The 23,278-nt window shown below is 40.9% G+C and overlaps 1 protein-coding gene across 1 annotated transcript in view; it reads right to left on the reverse strand.

Annotated features, from left to right (window-relative positions):
* The window catches only part of PARD3B (par-3 family cell polarity regulator beta), a 394,443-nt gene that overhangs the window by 71,937 nt on the left and 299,228 nt on the right, over nt 1-23,278 (reverse strand). The window contains exon 20 of the mRNA XM_033064800.2: nt 8,494-8,790. Coding sequence (XP_032920691.1) covers nt 8,494-8,790 — 297 coding nt within the window. The remainder of the gene's footprint in view (nt 1-8,493; nt 8,791-23,278) is intronic.

Raw genomic sequence — 23,278 nt, forward strand, 5'->3', positions numbered from 1 at the left:
AAAGGGAAAACAAAAGAAAAACAAACAGTTTCTTGGCAGAGGACTTGCTGGAAGGACAAGCCTCACAACTGCGAGCAGAATAATGACCTTCTGCTTGTTTCTCTTCAATCAGGGAAATGGGACTAGGCTCACATTCATCATTTAACCAGAACTGCAGAACAGAATAAACCTGACTGAAACATACTTTTTTTTGTTTTCCTTAGCTAGAGCAACTCTGCAAGGCTAATGATGGGGCCAAAGAGACTCATTCTGACAGAAGACAATCTGGAGCAATGAAAAGCTGGGTATTTTGAAAACCCTAAAATGTATGGAACAAAACAGACTACTGGAGAGTAGTGGGAAAACAGAACCACAGATCAGACTTAATCATGTCCTCTACACTTTTAATTAAAGTAAGACTTAAAAATTTTATTTAAGATTACCAAATTCTCAGAGGAAATGCATTTCTCCCTCTGTACTGCTACCAGACAACTGTTAACTTGGAAGAAGAAAAGACTGTGCTCCATCCATCCATCCTGTGCATCCACTAAGGTAGACCTCTCTGTTCAAAGAAAATATCTAATTACATTGCTTGTCTACTAAATGGAAATACCAAATGCTATTAGGGTTTGCACTTCCAGTATGGAAGTGACTGGCCTATAAACAAGATTTTAGCAGCTTCTCTATTAAACAACTCATTTTAATTAATTGTCAACCATTAACCATTTACTTAAAATGCCACTTACAAAATCTTAATTTTGCACATTGTCAGCTGGTTCACAAATAGCTATCTATAAGCAGAAGTGTAACAATCTTCCTCTCTTTCTTGGAGCTTACCAAACTTACAGTAATTTCACGAATACAAGCTGCACCAATTTGACCAAAATTTTGGTGGAAACCCGGAAGTGCGGCTAATATTCCGGGGCGGCTAATACATTAACAAAATTCTAAAAGCTGCCAACACGGAAGTGAGAGCCCGCGGCAGCCCCAAGCCAAGCTGGAGCCCGGCCGGCCCCGGCAGAGGTGGGAAAGCCTGGCAGAGGCGGGGCCAGCAGTGCGGGGGGCGGGCGGCAGAGCCTGAGCCAGCAGGGCAGGGCAGGGGGGGCGGCAGAGCCTGGGCCAGCGGGGCGGGGGAGCCTGGGAGAACTGGGGCTAGCAGTGCAGGGGAGCATGGCAGAAGCAGGAAGGCCGGCGGGTGGGGCTGCCTGGCAGCGGGGGAAGCCCAGCAGAATCGGGGCCAGCAGCATGGGGGAGCCCGGCGGTGCAGGGGCCTGCAGTGCTGGCCAGGGCGAGGAAACGCGGCGGCGCTGCAGACGGGAGGGGGCGGCCGGCGAGCCCGGCGGCGGCAGCCCGCCGGCAGGGCTGGGGAACGCGGCAGCGGGGCGGTGCTGACGGGAGAGGGGGGCCAGCGAGCCCGGCGGCGGCGGCAGTGGCTGGTCCGCCGGCAGGGCGACTACGTAAACAGCGCAGCGGCGAGGCGGCCGGTATGCCTGCCAGCGGCGGCAGTGGCTGGTCCGCCGGCAGGGCGACTACGTAAACAGCGCAGCGGCGAGGCGGCCGGTATGCCTGCCAGCGGCGGCAGTGGCTGGTCCGCCGGCAGGGCGACTACGTAAACAGCGCAGCGGCGAGGCGGCCGGCATGCCTGCCAGCGGCGGCAGTGGCTGGTCCACCGGCAGGGCGACTACGTAAACAACGCAGTGGCGAGGCGGCCGGCATGCCTGCCAGCGGCGGCAGTGGCTGGCCCGCCGGCAGGGCGAGTACGTAAACGTAGCGGCGAGGTGGTGCTGACGGGAGAGGGGGGCCAGTGAGCCCGGCGGCGGCTGCAGCACCACCCGGCTGGCCCCGTCAGCAACCATGAGCGGGCCGAGCCTTCCTGGCCCCGGCCCGAGCCAGTAAAGCCCGCTATGCCGCGATCCTGTTACTAATTGGCCAATTTGTGAAAGCTGCGCACGGATTCTCGCGACGAACGAAAGTGCGGCTAATATTCGGGGTGCGGCTTATCTATTGACAAAGACAGCAACATTGTCGAGGCACCGGAAGTGCGGCTTATAATCCGTGCGGCTTGTATTCGTGAAACTACTGTACAGCGAATTCTTGCTTCTCAGCCGCATATTAGCATTTAAAATTCAAATGGTGTTTTGTTAAAAAAATTGTACAGAGAAAAGTTAATACACACATCATTCTGCTGCTGGTTAAAGAGGCAAGTATGAAGTTACGGTCAAATTACATCCTGCACAAAACAGAACTTAGCATCTCTTGCTCACACTAGGAAATACACTATGGCAGGAACACATGCAAGTCCATATGATTTCATTCCAGCTGCATGGACGATCTCACTTTGTCTTTATTTGTACATTTAAGAGGCTGACAACACCATCTGCATTTCACCATATCCTCTGCTATGTCTCATCTTCCCAGTAACAGACCTGGCTTTCTCTTCAGGGACCTATCTTTTGCATTTGCATCCAAATGGCTGAAAGAATGGGACATTACCAGTAAATATGCAGAATTAACATAAAGTAATTCCATGGAATAATATATCACATAAGAAAAGACAGGGCTGGAGGGAAAAAACCCAACCTAAACCTGAATGCTTAACACAGCTGCCAAAACTCAGGCTCCCCAGCATCTGCAGTAGGACAGTCACAAGGGAGTTGTGGGAGTGCAGTATATAAAATTTTACACATCTGTCAATAAGTGAGGTGATCCAAATGCAAACCCTAGCAGGCAGGATGCACGCAGGCAGATTTGTGACTATTCCTGACAGAATTTATTTCTGCTGAAGAATGCATGGCCTCGAACAAGCATGCACACATTACATGGCAGCAGCAGCAGTTTGACAACTTCCTTCTCCTTAGACACGCTCCAAAGTGCTCAGGGTCACCTGAGTTCCGTGAAATCTGGGTTTTAGTGAAAAGTGAATAAGAGGGCTTGAGTGCCAAAGTTGGAAGATTTGGATGAGGGGTTCCTGGGAAAAAGCAGAGCGAACTCTAAACATTAAGTAATTTTGCTTGAATGCTACCCAGAGATTTTTGGGTTTTTCCCATATAGGTGGGAAATAAACCCAAAGCTTGTTAAACACATCTCCTTAAGTAGTCCCGTCACTCAACATTTCCCCAGACAGCACAGTGACTATGCAGCACCCATGCACTCTTTTTGAGGAAGAAAACTGCCAGTAGTATTAGGAGCAAAATACACAATTACAAGTCTAACTCCAGTGGCACAGCTTACACTGGAACTGGTGGTCAAAGGGCTTTCTGGACTACCCTGCTTCCATGAGCAAGACAGTTCTGCTGAGAGCCCCCAGAAAGTACAGAACCTCTGCTGTACTGCCAATGCCAGTCTGAACTTGACTGTTGTCAGAAATCTATCAGCCAGGACAAACAGTAACTTGCCAAACACTAAGTTTTTGGGAAGCAGTGACCAGATGGCAGCCAAAGGTTCAGAAGGCCCTGTGGCATGTTTCAGAAAGAATGAATTTCAGAGGAATCAGAGGAGAGTCTTGGGATGTAGAGTAGTACAGGGCAAAGAAAAAGCACAGATGATTTTAGGACACCAAGTAGAAGAGGTTAAAGCCTCTCTCTGGTAAGAGAGACTATATACCTTGCTTGTACTTGTCACCCTGTAAATTAAAATATTCCAATGCATGACCGTATTTCTCTTTCCACAGCAATGCAAGTAGAGGCAAAAGGGCACGAAGATATTACATAGCCTCATTCAATTTCCACCTTGCCTCCATGATATCCATCTCAAAGAATAATCTTCCCTGAGTACAGGGCCGTCCATTCCTAGAGCAGTGGATTGCTTTTATGCTAGTCAGTGATGAAAGGTGTAGCAAATGGATGCATGATGAAAATGCCCACAGTGCTCTGAACTGAGAACAAGAAAATTTCAGATGCTGGCATATGAGACACACATGGCCAAGTGCCACACCTGGGCAATCCCAGCTCACCCTTATTCAACAAATCCTTTTCTGTGCAGCTCAGGATTCCTATGGCCTTGGATTGAGCAGGATGGAAATGGACCATACCTGCCCGAAAGACAAGCATTTAGCCTTTTAGTAAAAAAAGTTCTTTTTGCTGCATTTCAAAACTCCAGACCCTTTTATACCCTCCCTCTCAGGCTTATACATTGCTTACATTTGGCATTTGGGTCCTCAGGACATGCACAGCAACTCCTTTCTTTGATCCTTTAGAGGGAGAGGCAGACTGCTCAGCACCTCTCTCCTGTCTTGACTCAGGCCAGCTCTAGCAGTGAGATGTGAGGGACACAGAGGTATGGGTTACATTTTCCCATTTTCAACTTTGCATGTTGCTAGACTGAGCATTCTGAAAGAATGCAAGTTGCCATAAGGAAACTTCGATCCAGAAACAAGGAAGATCTAGTTTTAAATTAATTAATTAATTAACATTAGAGGAATTAGGATCTTGCACAGTGGGCCCCCAAAGAGCATCTCCAAAAAAAAAAAATAGGCTGGATCAGACTTTGTGGCTTTGGACTTTACTCCTACATAATAAAACAGTGCAGTTTTTTTATTGGTATTTTTTCCAAACCGCAACAAGATACAGCTCTGAATCTATTCTTGCTAAACAAAGGAAAACTGTATTCATTTTTGTCAGACCAGCACTTTGAAATTCCCCAAGATAAGCCACATAAATAAGTGAAGAATTATACTTGGCAGTGAGTTTGGCATCAGACTTTAAGTGTTTCATAGTTCTGGGCTGAGAAAATAAGTTGAGCAAAGTCTCTAGAACCTTTCCAGAGATGTACTTGGGGTGTTTGGATATACTTGACAGCACCATCTTCACGGGAAGAAAAAAGACGAAATTGTTTATTCGAAATGCGAGAAAGGGTTTCACCGTGTGACATGCCTGACATTTAAGTGATAATACTGTTGTGCATCTGCTCTTTTGGCTTTGGTCTGACACCTAGGCTCTGCCACGGTGCAACTTAGCACTGTCATGGCACAGCCTTGATGACTAAACTGGGAGATGTGACTTACCACCCATTTCAGGAACATATGGGCCACAGATCACTCAGCCTCTGCCGCAGGCTCGGAAATGCGCAGCGTCTAAGGCAAAGACCCTGCGAGTTCCCCAGCTGCACAAGGTGGCTGTGCAGGCTGCACCATCCTTAGGATGCCATTTGCATTACAGAAAATTGCGGCTAATTAGAAATAAACAAAAAAATGCTTGATTTACAAAGAAATGTGTGATTTTGCCAGCTAATTTTTTTTCCACTCGAACTTAACATTCACAGAATACACTGATCATGCTAATGCTTTCGCTATATTCATTAATAAGGACAATTTACATTTATATAGCACCTCTCTTAGTTAAGAATTCCAAAGCTTTCAGCAAAATATACACAAAAAATTACTTCTATTTCACTGAATATAGTCATCGTTGGAATGAAAATCAACAATTGTGAAGCAGTGCAGAAGAACGTTACACAACAGTTGTAAATAAGACACAGAGCAAAGCCCCCCAAAACCCAAAGCACAAAGCCCCAGAGATGCCAGATGCAAGTGGAGGTAAATGGGACCTTAGTGCACAAACAGCAGGTCTGTGTGTGCCCTGAGGAGCAGTGGTGGAGGGAACTAACATACTTCATAATGATTAAAGCACAGAGCCCATACATGTGCAGCCTGTTGCTTTCCTGCACGCTGAGGGACATTCTCAGCTTCAACTGTGAATCTACAGCAAAGAATGAACCAGGAATACGCCATGGATTCTAGTGATGAGAGAAGGGAAAGTAAGTATATGGAAAATGTGAACAGATCTTTTCTGACCATTAACTTTCATACTTTACAAATGACCTCCCATTTTTAAAAGGCATTAATTATGCTAATACATTATTCTGCAAAAATAACATAAAATAAAAATTTAACTTCTTGTTTCAAACAATGAGTTTTAATTCTCAATCGTAATGATACATAACTGGAGTTCTCAGGCTGAAATAAAGTAATCTATTCTCTTTGTGTTCCAATCCTCCTTCTATTCCTAACCTCATTTACTTTAGTCACTGATCAAGTCTCCATGCAAGTATATTACAACTTGAGAGTCACATGTGGGAGAAAAAACCATCCATCTAAAGTAAAATTAATAGCAAAACTTTGAGAGAAAGCATGCATGTGCTAGCAAGAGCAAGGCATAAGTGTTTACATGACCAACGTGTTGATAAATGTTCAGCCCCACAAACACAAAATAACTGTGGCTTGGCTTATAAGCATCCATTATAACCCTTTCCCAACATTTTGAGGCAGACAAGATAGTTTTCATTACTTGACCCTTGGAAGCAGATTGTTTTCTTAATTAACGCATTATCCAGGGATTTTTCTATCCACATCTTTTTCTCCTTTCAGTACTCTCCCTCTAGCACAGAAAGATTTCCTTGCCTGAAGTTGCCACTTTATTCAACAACTGTTGGCTGAGACCTCACGACCCACTGCATAAATTCACATAGAATTATTCATGTTTGGCAGATTTCTGCTGGTGAATAACAACACCATTTTGTCTCTCAGACAAAGAAAAGAACGATTTAAAAAAAGAACAAAGGCAGCCTAATAAGAATCTCACATTTCCTATTTTTTTCCTAATCTGGTTACAAGCCTGAGAAATTCAACAAAGTAAAGTCGTGGACTGTTGGTCTTTCAGTACAGATGGATCAGCCCCTCAAAATGACTTCTGATCACGGGCTCAGCTATGAAGTAACTTTTCCTGCCTGCTCGATGTTTTGGTTTTAGTTTTTCCAACTGAGTTACCATGTTATATCATGGAATTACAGCTAAATCCACACTGATATTCAAGATCCCAATACCAAATCCAAGTTTGGTTGGGACTTCAATCTTGTCCCCCATAGCAAGTCAAGAGTTCACAGTGTAGTCAAAACCACAACACAATCAATCCATCAGAAGAAGGAAGAATAAAAGACTGCCATATTTTTCTACATGGAAAGATAAACTATAGGTTTCACTTCAAAACAGATGATATATTTAAAACATAAAGCTATAAAGTCCTGTTAAAACTGAAATTGCAAAGCAACTTTTATAACAACGACTTAGTCCAGCTGAGTTACACATATATATGTTCATACTTGGAGGATACAAACACCTGAATGTAGACACCTTCCACTGGGAATTCTCAGATCTTGGTTTACTGAGTTAGCACAAACTCAGTTTCTGATCCCTTTACTACATGCAACTTTTGTTTGACTTCAGTGACAACTGCCTCAAGACTTTTCTAGTAAAGTGAAACCCACTAACTGGCAAAAAGCTGAGATCACTACCTCTTATTTTATGCAGTATGGGAGGAGTTAATAATATGGAATAAAAAAAAGGTCCTGTCATTATGTTTGAAAAGAGCTTTACCATTCTGTATTTAGGTGAGAAAGAGAGAGATACTTGGCCCATTCCCTGCTATGAACTTAGATTTATGTCAGAAGTGTTTTATTATATTTATAAGTATTTATAACAATGACTCAGTAGATGTTTTTAAAGTACTATGATGCCACAAACTGGAAACACTCCTATATCTGTGCTGACATATTTCTCCAAAATTAACGAGTGTGGTATTACATGGCACAGACTGAGGCTATGGGGAGACACTACAGATTGTAATATGAACTCAGTGTGTGCAGTTCCTAAAGCCCCCCATGGCTGCCCTCTGTCAGCTCTTCCTTTCATACAGACTTGTCCACACACTTGTACTTTGGTTTGAAAAAGCCAACATTGATATACTGCCACAAATGAACTCTCATGTTCTTTTAGCCCCAAATTCCAGAAGCAACCAGTTTTAAAATCATCATAGTGGTGGGTACATCACCAACTCAAAGGAATTTTTGTTTCCCCTTTAACCAAGGAAAAAACTTGACTGTCTTTCTTTAATGCTGGAAGCTTGACAGTAAGGATTAAAAATTGTTCTTTCCTTCCCACTTAGTTATTGGAAAGGCTGTGAAAGGCAATCAGTCTTGTGGAGCCACACTTCACAGTCTGCATAAAAATGCCATGATTCTCAGTCCTCTCCCCAAACTAATTGAAAGTGTATAATATCACACAGCTGGAAAAATCTAAACCATAAACGTATACCATATATACCAATATATCATGCTATTGCACAAAACCTGTTACTAATAGACACTTGATGATCTACAGGATCGAAAGGGATCTGAAAATTGAGATTATTTTTGCTGCAGGGTAAGAACTTTTCCCAATTGAAAGAAGAAAATACACACTTTCAGCAGTGCAGGAATTGGACTGCAGTCAGTTCATTCATTCTGTTTGTGAAATATGGACTTTTCTTTAATGATTTCTGTTTGACTGCTGTCTTGCTCAGATGCTCTGGGGTTACTGCTGCAGCAAATCTTGCTTTTGGGTAAGAGGAAATTCATGGCTTTCGAGTCAGTAAATTCAGGGGTTTGGGCCATCAGAACAGTCCCATGTCTGACCTCCTGCCCAGAACCAGGGTCCCTCCCCACCAAGCTATCATTTTCTGTAATGCCAGGTAGCAAAATTACCTGTCACCAGAAGTCTGTGGGTAGTGCTGCTTGTTTATTTTTGCATACAGTCCTTCCAAGTGCTCCCTCTCCATTGGTGCTGAAGAAGAATCCCGCAGATAGACAAAGGTTTCTCCTACTGCTGGTGATGAGGGTCTGTAGACGCCTGCTGGGGGATAAGCCTCTCTGAAGTGGTTCACTCTGGCATAGTTTGGATCCACCTCATCATCATCAATGTCAGGTCCTCCAGGACCAGTAGAATAATCACTCAGGCCTCTCAGCTGCTTTTGACGTAACTCCTGATGCTTTGCACCAATCCTAACAATGAAAAACAAAGAACAAACATAAAGTGGGATCTGCCTCAACAGTAATCATCACACAAATTTGAAACACCAACCCTGAACCCAACCATTTAGAGTTTTCAGTACACTGTGAAACTGGTGCCAGATAAAACAGAGTGGTGCATGCAGCAATTTTGCTCTTTATCTCTGGCAATCACATTTGTAACTAAGCTTGGTCACCATTCTGATGAAAAAAAAAATTAATGCTAGATATAGTGTGGCTTTTCACAAGTGTGGATGCATGAACACATACAGGTTTAATTCTACACCTACCTTCCAGATTGCAGTCGCATAGACCTAACTCAATCCTGAAACTTTTTATCTAAATTAGCCAACAAAATTGTTACTGACCCTTGGTTATTTGACCCACCTAGATTCTCCTAAATACATTAACTTGTGAAAAGTGGATTAAATGTGAACATAAATGGAGAGATGGCACATGTGTCTCAATCAAAGGACCACAACTAATTTACTGAAGATTTAATTTTTAAAAAATTTTATTTTGGCTACATAAATGTGAAAATCACACCTTATTATATAGGGGAGAGGGACAAAGTAAAACAGCAAAGAAATTAATAGAAATTTGACAGAAATGAATTGGTACATGTAAGTGAATTAAAGACTGTTACTGGCAGTATTCCACTGTGATAAAGCTTTAAGTGGTATTAGAAAATGCTGCTGCTAATCAGGGCCATTGTGTAATCTCTTTGGAATATTAAAACATATTCAGGTAAATTTCAAGCTAAGATGATATTCAATGATTCAACATTCCTACTGGAGAAAAAAAAAAGTACAGCGAGACTGTGAGCTCTTCCATGACCTGATCAGCTACTCTTCAACAGAGTGTAATTAAGTGCAGTGAGATGGATCTGGCAGAATGCTGAGCACTGTATTTAATAAATAGCACTTGCAGAAAATAGAGGAGCATGGAAGAAGAAATAAGGAACAGAAGAAAGATACAGAGATGCAATGCCTGACAGAAGTCAACATTTGCTTTTGATTGTAACTGAAAGCACAACAGCAGTGTAGAAAGAGCAGTATCATTTGTACCACAGGAGTAAAAGCAAAAAATGTCTGGCAGACTTGGTTATCCAAGGAAGGCTTAATGTCTTCAGGACTCAGCATTTTGAAAAATGAAGATGTTCTGGAGAAAGTCTTTAAAAGGCATTGAGAAAAAGGTTCCCTAGAAAAACAGGTGAGCACACCGGAAGCTTCCATCTCACAGACAAGAACTACTAAGTGCAGAATGGGATTCATATCACTTATTTTGTTTCACTAGATTTGTATCATCAAAACAAATGCTAACACTTTGGAAATAATTTGTAGATAAAAAGGGTCACAAATAATTCTAATGAGAACAACATGCCTTTCTACACATATACGTGAGCACATCAGTGTGTACCACTCATGCGTTCCAGTTCCACACCTCCATTAACTGTGCTAGGACATATCTGGAGATGATGCTGGTTTTCAACACTTAAAAATGTAGTCATACTTTACATCAGGATGAGCCTTCACAGATGATAAAATTGCCAAGGGGATGGGTGCCCCCTATTCACCCTGCCTTCCCTCAGTGAAGCAGATGAGCTTTCTTCTCTCTGGTACTCAAATCCTGTGTGCCCCACCTTGGGATCACACGCTTTGGTTGAGCTTTGGGTGTCTCAACGCAAAAAGGACATCAAAGTGTTGGAGTGTGTCCATAGCAAGGAAACCGAGATGATGAAAGGCCTCGAGGGCAAGACTTAGAAGGGCAGTTGAGGTCATTTGGTTTGTTTAACCTGGTAAAATGTGGAGTGTTTCACCCTCAATCAGTGACCAAAAACCCCTAACACAGAATTCAGTGAAGGAATATATGGAAAGAGATACAAATCCCATGGCACACATGGGTACATATACACACAGCACACAGGCAGAAAAATGGGAGGACACTACCTTTCAAGGAATGGTCGTATCACATGTCAGTGCAGAAGGCACGGCACAGACCCGAGATGAGTCACAGCAATTTCTCAGAAAATGATGAGCCTTCATGTTCTCTGGACCAGTACATCTCTGGTCCCCCAGGTATTTGAGACCGCTTTGAAAGCAAGAGTAGTGCAGCCAGCAGCATCACGCTAATCTTGCTTTCATGTCTGATAGAAAGAGTAATTTGTCCTGCTATCAATACTGGTATATTCTGCACAACAAAAGCTGGAATTAGGTCACCACAATTTTCTTTTGTTCCTGTGAATAAGCCTAGCTTCTTCAGCTTCTCCTTCTGAGCACAATCTTCAATTGCTGCCAGTATTATAAGTCAAATCTTCCCAAAGCCAATTATTTCCATTCTATATTATACAGACCAGTCAATACCCGGCTATGTGAAATTCTTTATGATCAATGTTTAATCCTTTCAATACATCTATTACAATTGCATTAATATTTCTTGTTTTCTTTTTACTCTTCTGCACAAATCTATAAAATTTGCTCAGTGATCCCTTTTTCATTCAAACCAAATGTTCAAATACAGGGAAACAAACTATCAGATGGTTGTTTTTTCTTTTTTTCTATTTACCTGTCCTTTTATGCCTTCTCACATGTTTTTCACCTTTGAAATTTCTCACATGTTTGTGAAGTTTTAAATTTCCACACTGTATTTTGGCATCATGTTTTCACACAGTTTTAAAGCAATTTTATCCATAACACACACGAGTAGGTGCCCAGGAATTCTTTACTGAGGGGAAAAAATAACCAGCACTGCTCCTTCCATAACTTTAATGCTCTGCCAACTCTACTAAGCAGGCTACTTGTCTGTATCCCACTCCAGCCATTCACCATTTCTGCACCTCCCTTTGAAATTCTCCCTATCTGAAACAGCAAAATCTTTACTCCCCATCTCCAAACCACCCTCAAACCAACCAACAAACCAATCAACCTAAAAATCCAAAATTTAAATTAACTTTTAAATTAACACAATTGTAATTGCAAACAGCTCATTGAACAATTACTACAAGAGCCCCCAGCTTGGAGTACTTGATGGGTGAAGAAGGATAAAATGTCCCTCAGCACTACGATGCTGGCAGTGAAACCAGAGCCAAGGAGAGGTACAGATCACCACCTCAACAATTAAGTGAGGCACTGAAGTTTCTACAAACTTCCTGATGAGGGAAAGGGAAAAGAAAACTCACACAGAATCGAGGGAAATTACACATATTCCCTTTTGAGTATCTCATATTAATAATTCTGCTTGCTCTCTTCCACCACCTGAACACTCTCTCCAGTTAAACCTCTGCACAACTGCACAAACTCTCCTTAGGTGTGTTTCTGTAAAAACAGAGTCCTGGCACACAAGCAATCAGGACAGGCAACAGAAGCGCCACATCAGGAAATGCCCTTCCTTTTTTCCTCGTCCCATCTTTCTCTCAACAGCATCCAGACATGTATCCTACTCTAGACTTTCCCTACAACAAATAGGTTGGACTTGATGATCTCAAAGGTCTTTTCCAATCTAGTTTATTCTGTGAAATAATTTCAGAAAATATACAGTGTGATAAAAATATATATAACCTTAATAGAACTCCAGGCAACTTTCTGAAAAGATGTTGCATTTGTACAAGTCAAACGAAGATAGAATCCATATACATACTGTACTTCTGGAAGCAGGACACAGTATTTTGAAAACACTTCTGCACACCTCATGTACTGCTCAGTAGCACAGCCCCAGAGCTGTAAAGCAAGGAATGTTCTCATTTATCCTTCAAATAATCTTCTCATCTGACATATCTGCACAAATCATACACAGTCAGTTCTCATCTAGTAACACACGAAAAGATGCACACACCTAGAGTGCAGTAGCCATGAATGGGTTAACAGCCCAGACAGCTCCTTCCAGCTGCAGCTCAGACACACGATTGAGTTACTGTGGCTTAACAAGTTATTGTGTTTCTGCTCAGCTACTGTCAATGACCACATATGTATTCACCGCCTGTGACAAACACAATGTAAAACGCTTTAGCCTGACATCGGTGACAGAGACACTGACAGGCAAAAGCTGGATTAAAAGACTGCAGAATACACAGAGCGAAGCAGCTGCAGGAAGGGATGTGAACTACCTCAAGAAAACTCCAGAAGAGCTGAGCAGAAGTGACTTTTGGAGAACACCCAGAAATGATTTTGGGAATGGAATGCGAGGGCTAGGAAAAGCCGTAAGAGATATGGGGAAGGATCTCCTGGCCCAGCAGTTGGAAGCTGGGTGGGTGGATGGGTTCTGAGTGGGTAACAGGAAAGTGCTGAAGCTTCTAAGACTCTGTGAACATTAAAATACAGGACTTACTGTTACCAGTTCAGTAGCCCAAAGAAGGCTGTGGAGCTCAAAGTTGGCCTTCAATGGAAAAGAAACAGCAACACTGGCTGCACTTCTGGAGGCCAGCAGCAGCCCCAGCTCAAAATGAGCTTTGCACTAAGGCACAGGCTAAAAAGGTCACTCTGGATCAGCTCCAGACTTGGATACTCATGACTCCTCCTACTCATGTCTCCAACAGGAGACATGACAAGCAACTCAGTGGCACTGACAGCTACTAGCTACTCTGGTCTGACCAGAGTGAAAAATCTGCACATGGTAAGCTTGGCCCAGGAGAGACCACGGGCTCTCTTACTCGGAGATCTGCAAGGCTGCCTTTTACATCTCAACAGCTGAATGTAAGGACTACCAACCAAAACATGCCCATAACAAAAGGCACCACATTTTTTGGAGGTGTTTGAACTCCTCTTCCCTTGCCCTCCCCAAAATCCTGTTTCCTCTGACTTTTCAGGGAAAGAGTAAAATCAATATATATTTTTTTAAAATTTAGTTACCATGCACTGACCATATACTTAGTGATGAGCAGAGCACACAAAGAATGACACATTCTGAGCCCCAAGGCGCCTATCTAAGTAGTCAAATGCAAGAACAGGAAAAACATTTGCTAACCAAAATAATGTATTTCACAAAGGGACCTTTTTTATACTTCAGATGAGTACAGCAATATTTCTTATATGGTGGTGTAAAAGTAACAGACTTTGTGGAAGCACGAGCATGTACATGAATGAGCAAGGCACAGGCAAAGTCAATGAAAGATGTTCCTGAGTAGAAGAATGAATAAAAAGCAGAGACAAAATATGTAACAGAAACTGGGCCATGGGTATTTTAGGATAATTTCTATTCCATTTGCAATAGGAGGAACAGAATAAAAGCAGGGAATTGAGTGTGCATACCATCACTTTAAAGTATACCTAAACTTAAGAGGACTTAAAGTCTTTTGAGATTATTTGGATGCTAAATATTCTTCTACTCAGTTGTTCCTTGAGAAAAGTAGAATAAAAGCTACTTCATTGCTTATTTCTTCACTCATGTGACTCTCCCTGAGATCTACATACTGTAATGATTACTCAATTTACATGTGATTTAGTATCTGCTTTTGTGTCTCATTTACCTAATTCATACACATATTGAGTAACGGGTTGTGTACAGGCAAGCAGCCTATTTCTGCAGGAGGTCACTTAGATTTCCACTGGGTTTAATGTTTTAATTCCTTTTTAGCTGCTAGCAAAATATATTTTGGTAACTAAAATCTTGTTTTTACATTCATTTACATAATAGTGAAATGAACACATCTTTCCTTTAGACATTCATAAGCCATAATCACTGATGGGAATGGGTAAATTTCAGTTGAGTATCTGAGGAGGTAATTTCAGTGCAGTGCTTTTAATTTTTTAAAATTTCATAATTGTTTTTCAGACAGACATGGCCTATAATGACATTAACAATCCTGTTCTAACCTGCCTCTTTTATCAGAAGACAACTCATTTTTATTTTTTCAAACATCATCACCTAACAAAACTCGAGAAGAAGGCAAGTCCCATAGCTTAAAAAAAGGAAAATAAAAAAAAAAAATCTACCTCTTGCCAGCAAATTGAGGACATCTGACATGGACTCATGAAGAATCAAACAATATCTAATTTAGTATTATCCTTCAGGGTGTTCTACTGGAGGAATATTTGTCAGAAACATCCTCCCTACAAGCTATGCGAGTGTTTCTTCATTCCAGCTCGTTCTATTGTGCTGGATTTAAACATCTCCCCCATAATTAGTGTCTGTAATTGTAAACAAGAATAGAAACAATCTCAGAAATAAAGAAAGGCAAGCCACAAATTCAAGGGAGTTAGAGACAAGGTAACAAGATATAGCTCTTGTAGCACCATTAAATGCCCCAATGATAAAAACTCACCAATCCATAAAATATTGCCTGTTCCCGAAAACTACACTGTGCCTGTAAAATACTAAACTGACCAAAGAAGCTGCCTTTGGAGGGTTGTACGTAAAGAAAGGAAGGACAGAAAACCTTAAAGAGGAGATACAGCTATGCCAACCTTAAAATTTAAGATTATGAGAAACCAAAGATGAAACATAGCCCTTTCATACCAGACAATGAGGAATGGGAGCTTTAACTAGACAAGATTGAGGTCTTAATGTTCTTCCATTGATTTCAGAGGTGGCAAGGGGTGATTACCAGCTTACACAGAAAATCTAAATCTAAACGCCCTCTAAAGAAAATCCTGGTTTCAATGAGGTTAGTGTTTTCTCCTGTCTTATGAACTTCAATGAGAACATGATTTTTACCCTTGCTGTTAAATCAGAGAATGTTTTTCTGCCTGTCTACATTAGTTGTGCATTGGGTGAAACGCAGTAGATTACAGAAAGCCAACTATCAGAAAAGCCAAGTATTTTATAGTCCATAGTTTACTGCATTATGTATTTTTGTTTATTCCCAACTACCCTGGAATTATCTTGAAGTCACAATATCAGTAAAATTTAGATTGTAAGGAACCCTCTGAAGGTCATCCTGCTCAATCTCTTGCTGAAAACAAAGTTGACTGCACAGATCAGGTTTCTCAGTCCTCTGTCAACAGGATGTTCCTTGTTTTGTGATAATGGGGATTAGGGAGCGGAAACATTCCCAGTTTGTCAAAATTACTTTGACATCTTTCATCTGAGATGTTCTGATGCCTTTCAGAGGTCCCCCCTGCAAAATGGACTTGAGTCTGCAGTGACTTTGCACCCCTTAAGTGCAGTTGCAGGGTCCAGCTCCCAGTGCTGATTTGAAGGAACTCTCAGGTTACTGTCATTTGCACTTTGCTGCTAAAAAGAAAACCCAACATTCACAACCACATGCAGAAACACAACTTGGGATAGACCCAGAAAAACTGGCACCTACTGAGTCCCCAGGGGCCCTCTGTCCATAAGGGGGTATTCTTGGAACATCTGAATGGGTACTTGAAGCTCCACTTCCTAGTGACACATCATGAGTTCACACAACCATCTCTGCAACTGCATAAATATTATGCCGTCATTTGAATGACATCCCAGTAGTAGAAGGAACAAGCCTAGCTTCATCTCATATGATACTCCATGCACATTTCTTTATTCCCCACATGACATTGAACCTGGAACCTATTGAGCAGAATTTCTCTGTACAAGAAGAGAAACAATCTCCATCTGTTAGTCTGGGATTCACAGGTTGCTTCTAACAGTCCTTGATTTGAAAGTAAAACTCAGCTTTGCCTGAGCAGTCAAAGCTTTAAGACTTTCAGGTATTTTGGTGTAAGATCACTATGGAGATTTACACATGCAAACAGATTTCCTGCCTGTCTATCCCCATGAGTTGCATTCTCATTTTTATGCTGTAGTAGCTAAAGGAGTCTGAAAATAGGAATTCTGTGCTGTGGCACTACTTCAAAGTACATGCCAATGATTTATGATAGACTGTCATAAATCACAAATGGAAGGGCAAGGAATGAAATGCTGCTTCCAAGTAATTCTCATGCCCTTATTGATTCCAGAATGGGCAAGAGCTGACCTACATTCAGTACTGCATCAAAGAAATCCCTAGGCCAGGATAGTCCATCCCCTAGAAAGCACTCTTTTAGCCTGGTTGGCTAGTACCTGGGCCAGTTTCACTTTATTAGTTTGGCCTGTAAATTTCCAGCAGCATTTCAGGTTTACAGAACAAAAATAACCATCAAGTAAAATACAGAATATACAGAAGAGAAGCATACATTGGCCCATTTAAGTAAGAAAGAGCCAGGCCATTGTCCCTGAGATGCTCTGACCTCTTGGGTGGACAGGTGGCACACCTTGTGAAAACCTGTCTCCAGATCACACCAGTGCCTCAATGATGAGCAAAACAAGGATGTTAAATAGCTTGGTTGAGAATTCCATGCTTACATTTTGAGAGCACAGCTATGACATCTAGAAGTGCTATTTCCATCAGAGTGCAACACCAGGAATAGTGCTGTGATAGTTAAAGAAAAAGGCCAATTCCATATGCCCCTCTGTTACCATCGGTTCCTAATGTTCTTAACCTGGGACAGTCTGGGACCAACTGTAGACCTAATGCTGTCTTAAAAAATGTCCTCCAGCAGTAAACAAGCCACATGAAGCAGCTGAGAAATTGCTGTCTGGTTCTAAGTGTTACAACAAAACCTGTGAAAGGTAAGTGAGACCCATCTACTCATAACCAAACATCAATCTCCCAGAGTTCCATGCTAGGCTTTTATTACATGTTCTGGTATGCAGAGCAGCAGCAGATCTAAAATGAGAATCATTCAGAATCAATGGGTTGGGATTAATCTGTCCTCCTGTCCAGTGCAAGTGCTGCCACAGTAATAAACAGAAATCTGATAACTTCATACCGTCAGCACAAAATGAAACTATGACCTTGACCTGTGCAACAGCATCGAGTAATTTTTTCATAACTTCAACATACCATACTACACAGCCATGATCTAATAAGAATCTAAAAGTAATTAACTGGAATTTTTGAAAACTGAAGCCTTAATCAAATATGTATTCTTATCAGGGTTGCAAGCCAGCAATAAATTGGGACATTTAAAAAACTGGGATCCAATCCAATCCGTGATCTGATCAGGGTTCAATGGTTATAATAAATTGGGAGTATTAAAACTGGGATCACATCCAACACTTTATTTTGTCTAAACCACAGGACCTAGCTGTGCTGCAAAGTCAGGAATACTCAATGAACAGATATACCATGTTGGATTAACCCTTAATAAATAATGATCACAAGCTAAGGTGTCCCAAAGCCACGTGGTTTAGCACAGAGCTTAATGGTGAGAATAGCAATTATGAACATTTTATCAGAGATCAATATGAGCTCTAAACAGCCATAATAATGCTTTTAGACTTGGCAGGTGGAACACACAGGAACAAAAGTTACATGGGGTGGCCAACAATGCATGCATATATGAATGTGCGCTAAGATGCACTATGCATTAAAAAAATCACGCTTTGATTTTTGCAACAGTCTGAATTGCAACTTTTGATTCAAAGCAATTTGGCTTTTCTACCATACTGCCATGTATCCTTCTATTCTCATTTTCATTTTGGTTTCCAGCAACATACAAACTGTTTGTAATTAAATATAATAAAACAAATGCTGACAGAAAGGGAATGAAGTTTCACTCCCAAGTACTCTCTCCTCTCTAAGTGGACTCTAAATGTTTTTATTTCTGTAAGATGCATCCCTTCGTGCAGGGATCTTGCAGCTGCAAAATTAAACCTCTGTTTGCCAAATATCAAAAACATATGTATTGATTTTTTAACTATGGGAACAGGCAACAAACATTAGGGCTGATAAGACAAGACAGAAATGCTCTTCAGTTGCTGGAAGGTTTCTGAAAAGAAAATGAAAATCAGTCATGAATATAAAAACTGAAACCACTTAGTTTTACCCACATTTGAGATACAGTATAACTTAAGTATTCAGTTCAGACATTGAGAAAGTCAGATATTCCTACTGCTTCTCTAACACTCTACTCAAACCTTATTACTATTAAAATTCTTTCCTCAATTAATTCCAATGAGAGCTACAAAATTCTTTTAACACAACTACTCCCACAAAAATTTACAGAGGATTATTTTTCACATGGAGTGCCTCTTTATTAGCTAACTCTCTTGCTATTTCAAAAAATCCTCTCATTTTCAACAAGGTGCTTAGTTTTGTAAATTTTATTCTAATGTCATGTAAGTGTTCAATTCTGTTGGAAGAGAAATTTAGGTCTCAGTAGGAAAATCCCAGTAAAATAACACCAAGCAAACAGGAAAAAATGTTTCTTTCTATTGATAGTCACTTTATTTGCATTTAAAAGGCAAACAAATTATCATGTGTAAAACTCATGTATCTAGGTTCATTTTACAATGACATTCAAACAAAATGAAAAGAACCCCAAATGAGTGGGAGAGAAATGGAGGAAGGTATGAAATCTTTTTTGAGGGAAGGAAAAGACAAGGCCTCTTCCAGGATTTAATAATGTAACAAACATCTTGTCATTAAAATGATAAATTCTGAGTAATTTACACTGAAAACACTAAAAATACAGATTTGAGTCAGCTTGATCAAAATAACCCTGAGATATAGCATTTGTTTCTTCCTTTTATGGGCAGATTCTCAACCTTTGGTGCACATGCTTTACTACAGCCAAACTCTTTGAAGCATGAACAAAACAATGAGTTTATTTAAAATAAGGCCTCAGTCCAATGAAGCATGTGACTTGTGTCAGGAGGGACAAGCCAGCACCTCAAAGAACTGTACCACCAGTTAAGTCAATACTCCTGAGCTACCATGAGCTCCTGTCTTTTTCCACTCAAGTTTCACTGACATTGCATCACCTTGGCATAATGAAAACTAAAGGAGGTAGGGGGCAAAGAAGAAAATAATTTAAAGGAGGTGCTGAATTCATATTCAATTGGACACAGATAAGGCTGTTACTAAAGAAGGAATGCCTAACATCCAAAGTTCCTGTTCACTACTTGAACTTGCAGAAGTAGTAGTCTTGTAATAAAGTATTGGCTTTGAAAAGAAAAGAAGCCTTGGGCTGAGGTCTGGAATCAATTCTTAGCCTGACAGGACATTTTAGGAACCTGGACCAGCCATTGCACTGCCTGCATGTCACATTCCCACCCAGAGGACACTTTTTTTTCCCTGCCAGATTTTCTCTCTTCCACCTCAACTGTAAGTGCTTGAGGTCAGGCCCAAGCTTCCCTAACAGCAATGAACACAATGAGACCTTGATCTTGGTGGGGATTGCTAGGGAATACAAGCAGTAAAAAAAAATAATGATGTCAGCATTTCAGTGCAGGATATGGAGCTGCTTCAGAGAACTGCAGCTACAAGGCAGCACAGAGAGTTGTACTGAAAATTGAGACTGGGACAATGTGGAATGGAAACAGAAATTACTAGGCTAGTGAAATACTAAATTTGTTTTCACTTTCTGAGGTTCAAATCTGAAACCTGGCAGCCCATAAAAGGAGTTGCCAGGCAAATTTATGTTGAGGACCAACATGTAAGCAAATCCTGTCCTTTTGGGAATCATCTGCATTACAGAGTGAGCACTGAATACTCTGTCTGCATACGCCCACTGACTCTAACACATTCTGGATGTGCCAGACTTGTTGCACATGCACTGTTCGATTCCTTCTCTGTGCAAGCAGGAAATCCAACCTGTTCCAGGCATGATGGGCTTACAGTCATGCAGCACACCTACGTAAGAGCTGATGTTTCCTGTCAGAGTCACTGAGCTTGCACTGCACAGCCAGCCCATAATTGTACAGTGAACACATCTGACATTTTTGCACGTCTAAAGCTTGTCAAAATTTCTGGAAGAAGGCTGCAGTCTTTACAGAAAGCCTGTCCCTGGGATTTTGTGAAATATTGTTGTGCCTATCCAATACCAATCAAAAAACTCTGCAAAACTATGAGACACCGCCTAGTCCTGTAAACTGAAAATGCACTTCCTACCAAAAAATATTTCTCAGCTGAGATCTTGGAACAGTATTCTGCTTTTTGGAGAGCTGCCAAGCATATATTGCATGCAAAACCAATATCCAAAACCAGGCGAGTTCCACAGCTGCTAAGATGCTGAAAAGCACTTGATCATTAATCCTGTCACACCCAGCCCAAAAATCAACTACTCCAACCTCTTCCACTAGTGTCCAGAATGGACATGGTCTCTGAAAGAAAACCCAACAAAAGAGTGAGATGAATAATCATACTATCAGTTAGTATAGTAGGTAGTCAGCATTTAAGCAAACTGTTTAAGCAAAAGATCTGACTTTAGTATTGTAATAATTGAATTGAGGATCTGAACAAGAATTACTTATACAGATAATCTTGGAAAAGTAAAATTATATGTGCTTTTAAGTTATTCTAGAAAGGCTAAATGTTAGAAAAGCAATTTTAGTTTGTTCAAGCTGTTAAATATAGGATTTGATCACAGGTATCAGGGGATGAAACTTGCTGCATTTCTGTGGTCTGTTCTACTATTACATCCCCACCAGTTTTAGCATGCGCCCATTTCACTCAACAAGAACAGATCAGAAAATATGAATGTGTTCTACTAAGCTCCAGTTTTATAAATACAAGACCAAGTATGCAGGATTGCAGCTAGTGAAGTCATAGGAGCAGATGATCTATGGTGTGAATGTGCCACAAGGTTTTCTTTGCCAATATGTGCATTAAAATCTTGGACTTGAATTACAATATGGAATTACTAAATCTTGGGACAGAGTTATAAAACTTGTCTTTACTGTCTCACTGAGCATCATCATTAGGTGAACAGTCAACAACTAAGCAAAAGGACTGATCTACCTTCAAGTCAGGTAATGTGTCATTAGTGATTTTAATCAATTTTCCAAACAGTTTTTACCCATATACAAAAAGTAGCTTCTTTATATAGTTTCCCTGAACAAAAATAAAGCCTTTTCTACTTTATAACCGTCTCAAGAAGGGTTCAATAGTAAGCCTGTAGGTAGTCTTACGTGGCTTATCACAGCCATGCTCTTACTTCATTTAGAAATTTGAAGCAAATTGCTTGTTTTTACAGTACGTTTCATTCCTTTGAGGATAACATAGGGAAAATCTCTTCACTATTTTTCTGGGATTAAAAAAAATAATAATAATTTGAATCCCCCAGAGATATAAGATATACTACCTGATACAAAAGTGTGATATTCCTATTCTTGTGCCTTACAGAAGAAGAATCAAATAAGTGAGTTAAAAATATCATCTTGGTTCATCCACTTCTCAACACACCTGCTGTTCTCCATTTCAGTCACAAACTCTTCCAGGTCAAAACTGAAATCATTACTAGAGAAACCAGAATGATGAAGACATTGAGCTGCCAGTTTCTAATGCAGCCGTACCAAGTTACTGTCAATCAGTGACTGTAATTAAAAAAAAGCACACAGTGCTAAAGAAATATTAAGAACAATTATCTTGTGTCCAATTGGAACGTTAGACCTCTAGACAGAAGGGTTCATTCCTTCCAGCCTGCCAACATTTTAGTAAGTGACACTGGCCCTTTAACAGATGGGATACATGCTTCTTAGCTTGCCAGGATCCTAATAAAAGACACTGGCTTCTTTAAAATGAAGGACACATACCTCTCAAATTGCCAGTATCCAAATTGGGAGTCAGCAGTTTAATATAAAGGCACTCATCAATCTGGCAAAATCAAGGACACGGCACAGAAATTTTAAAACAAATGGTACAAAGTTTCTCCTGACACTACTCAACTTAGATGAACTAAATACTTAAGCACTGGCTAAGCATATCCAGTAGCAGCACTGTAGTAACTAGATACCTTGCTAGCTTTTAAAATAGTAAAAATTAGCAGCAGACTTCAAGGGTTTGGATTGACTTTTTTTCCCAATCAAATCCATTAGATACCATTTATAGGGCTGACCACGCACTGCATGGCTCAAATGAAAGCAGGGTGTCTTTTCCCTGGACACTGAGCAGTACCACAAAGGTTGCCCAGTGTGGAAACACTGTCTGGCCAAAAGGAATCATGTCTGCTTCCATTCCCTCTCCCAGGAGTGGGATGCTCCAGTGGAGGACAGAGACCTCTAAAAGTTTTCTGCTTGCACTGACAAAATGTATTATTATGACTTGTAAAGCTTTATAGAATTTGAAAATACTTCTTGAGAGTCAGAAACTATGGGTTCTTTAACTTTTCTGATAGCAGCCATCAGAGGGAAACAAAGACCTTTTTCAGCAGGATTTTCTGGATGAGGTGGGGAAAGGCAAAGTGGATTTTTCTGTACTTTGTTGACACTGACAAACTGTTTCCAGTTTCTGAAGGGTAGACATGGGGAAAAGCAGAAAACTTAGTTTCTTAAAATCTCTTAATCTGGAAAGGTAAGGAATTCACTAAGACTGGGCATGGGAAAGTGTATTTTATGAACAGGACAGACTCCCAGGGTATTACCTCAGAAATGCAACTCCTAGCAGGCACACACCCAGCTTCTTGCCTTGCCCCTCTCGTCCACCCCACTGCTGGCAGACTCCTGCCTCTGCAGACTGATTTTAACCATCTGAACCTGATTTCTTCCAGGTGTTTTCTCTGCACATCCAACATTTGTGGCATACATATTT

Source organism: Catharus ustulatus, chromosome 7 (assembly GCF_009819885.2).
Source record: "Catharus ustulatus isolate bCatUst1 chromosome 7, bCatUst1.pri.v2, whole genome shotgun sequence".
NCBI classification, from domain to species: domain Eukaryota; kingdom Metazoa; phylum Chordata; class Aves; order Passeriformes; family Turdidae; genus Catharus; species Catharus ustulatus.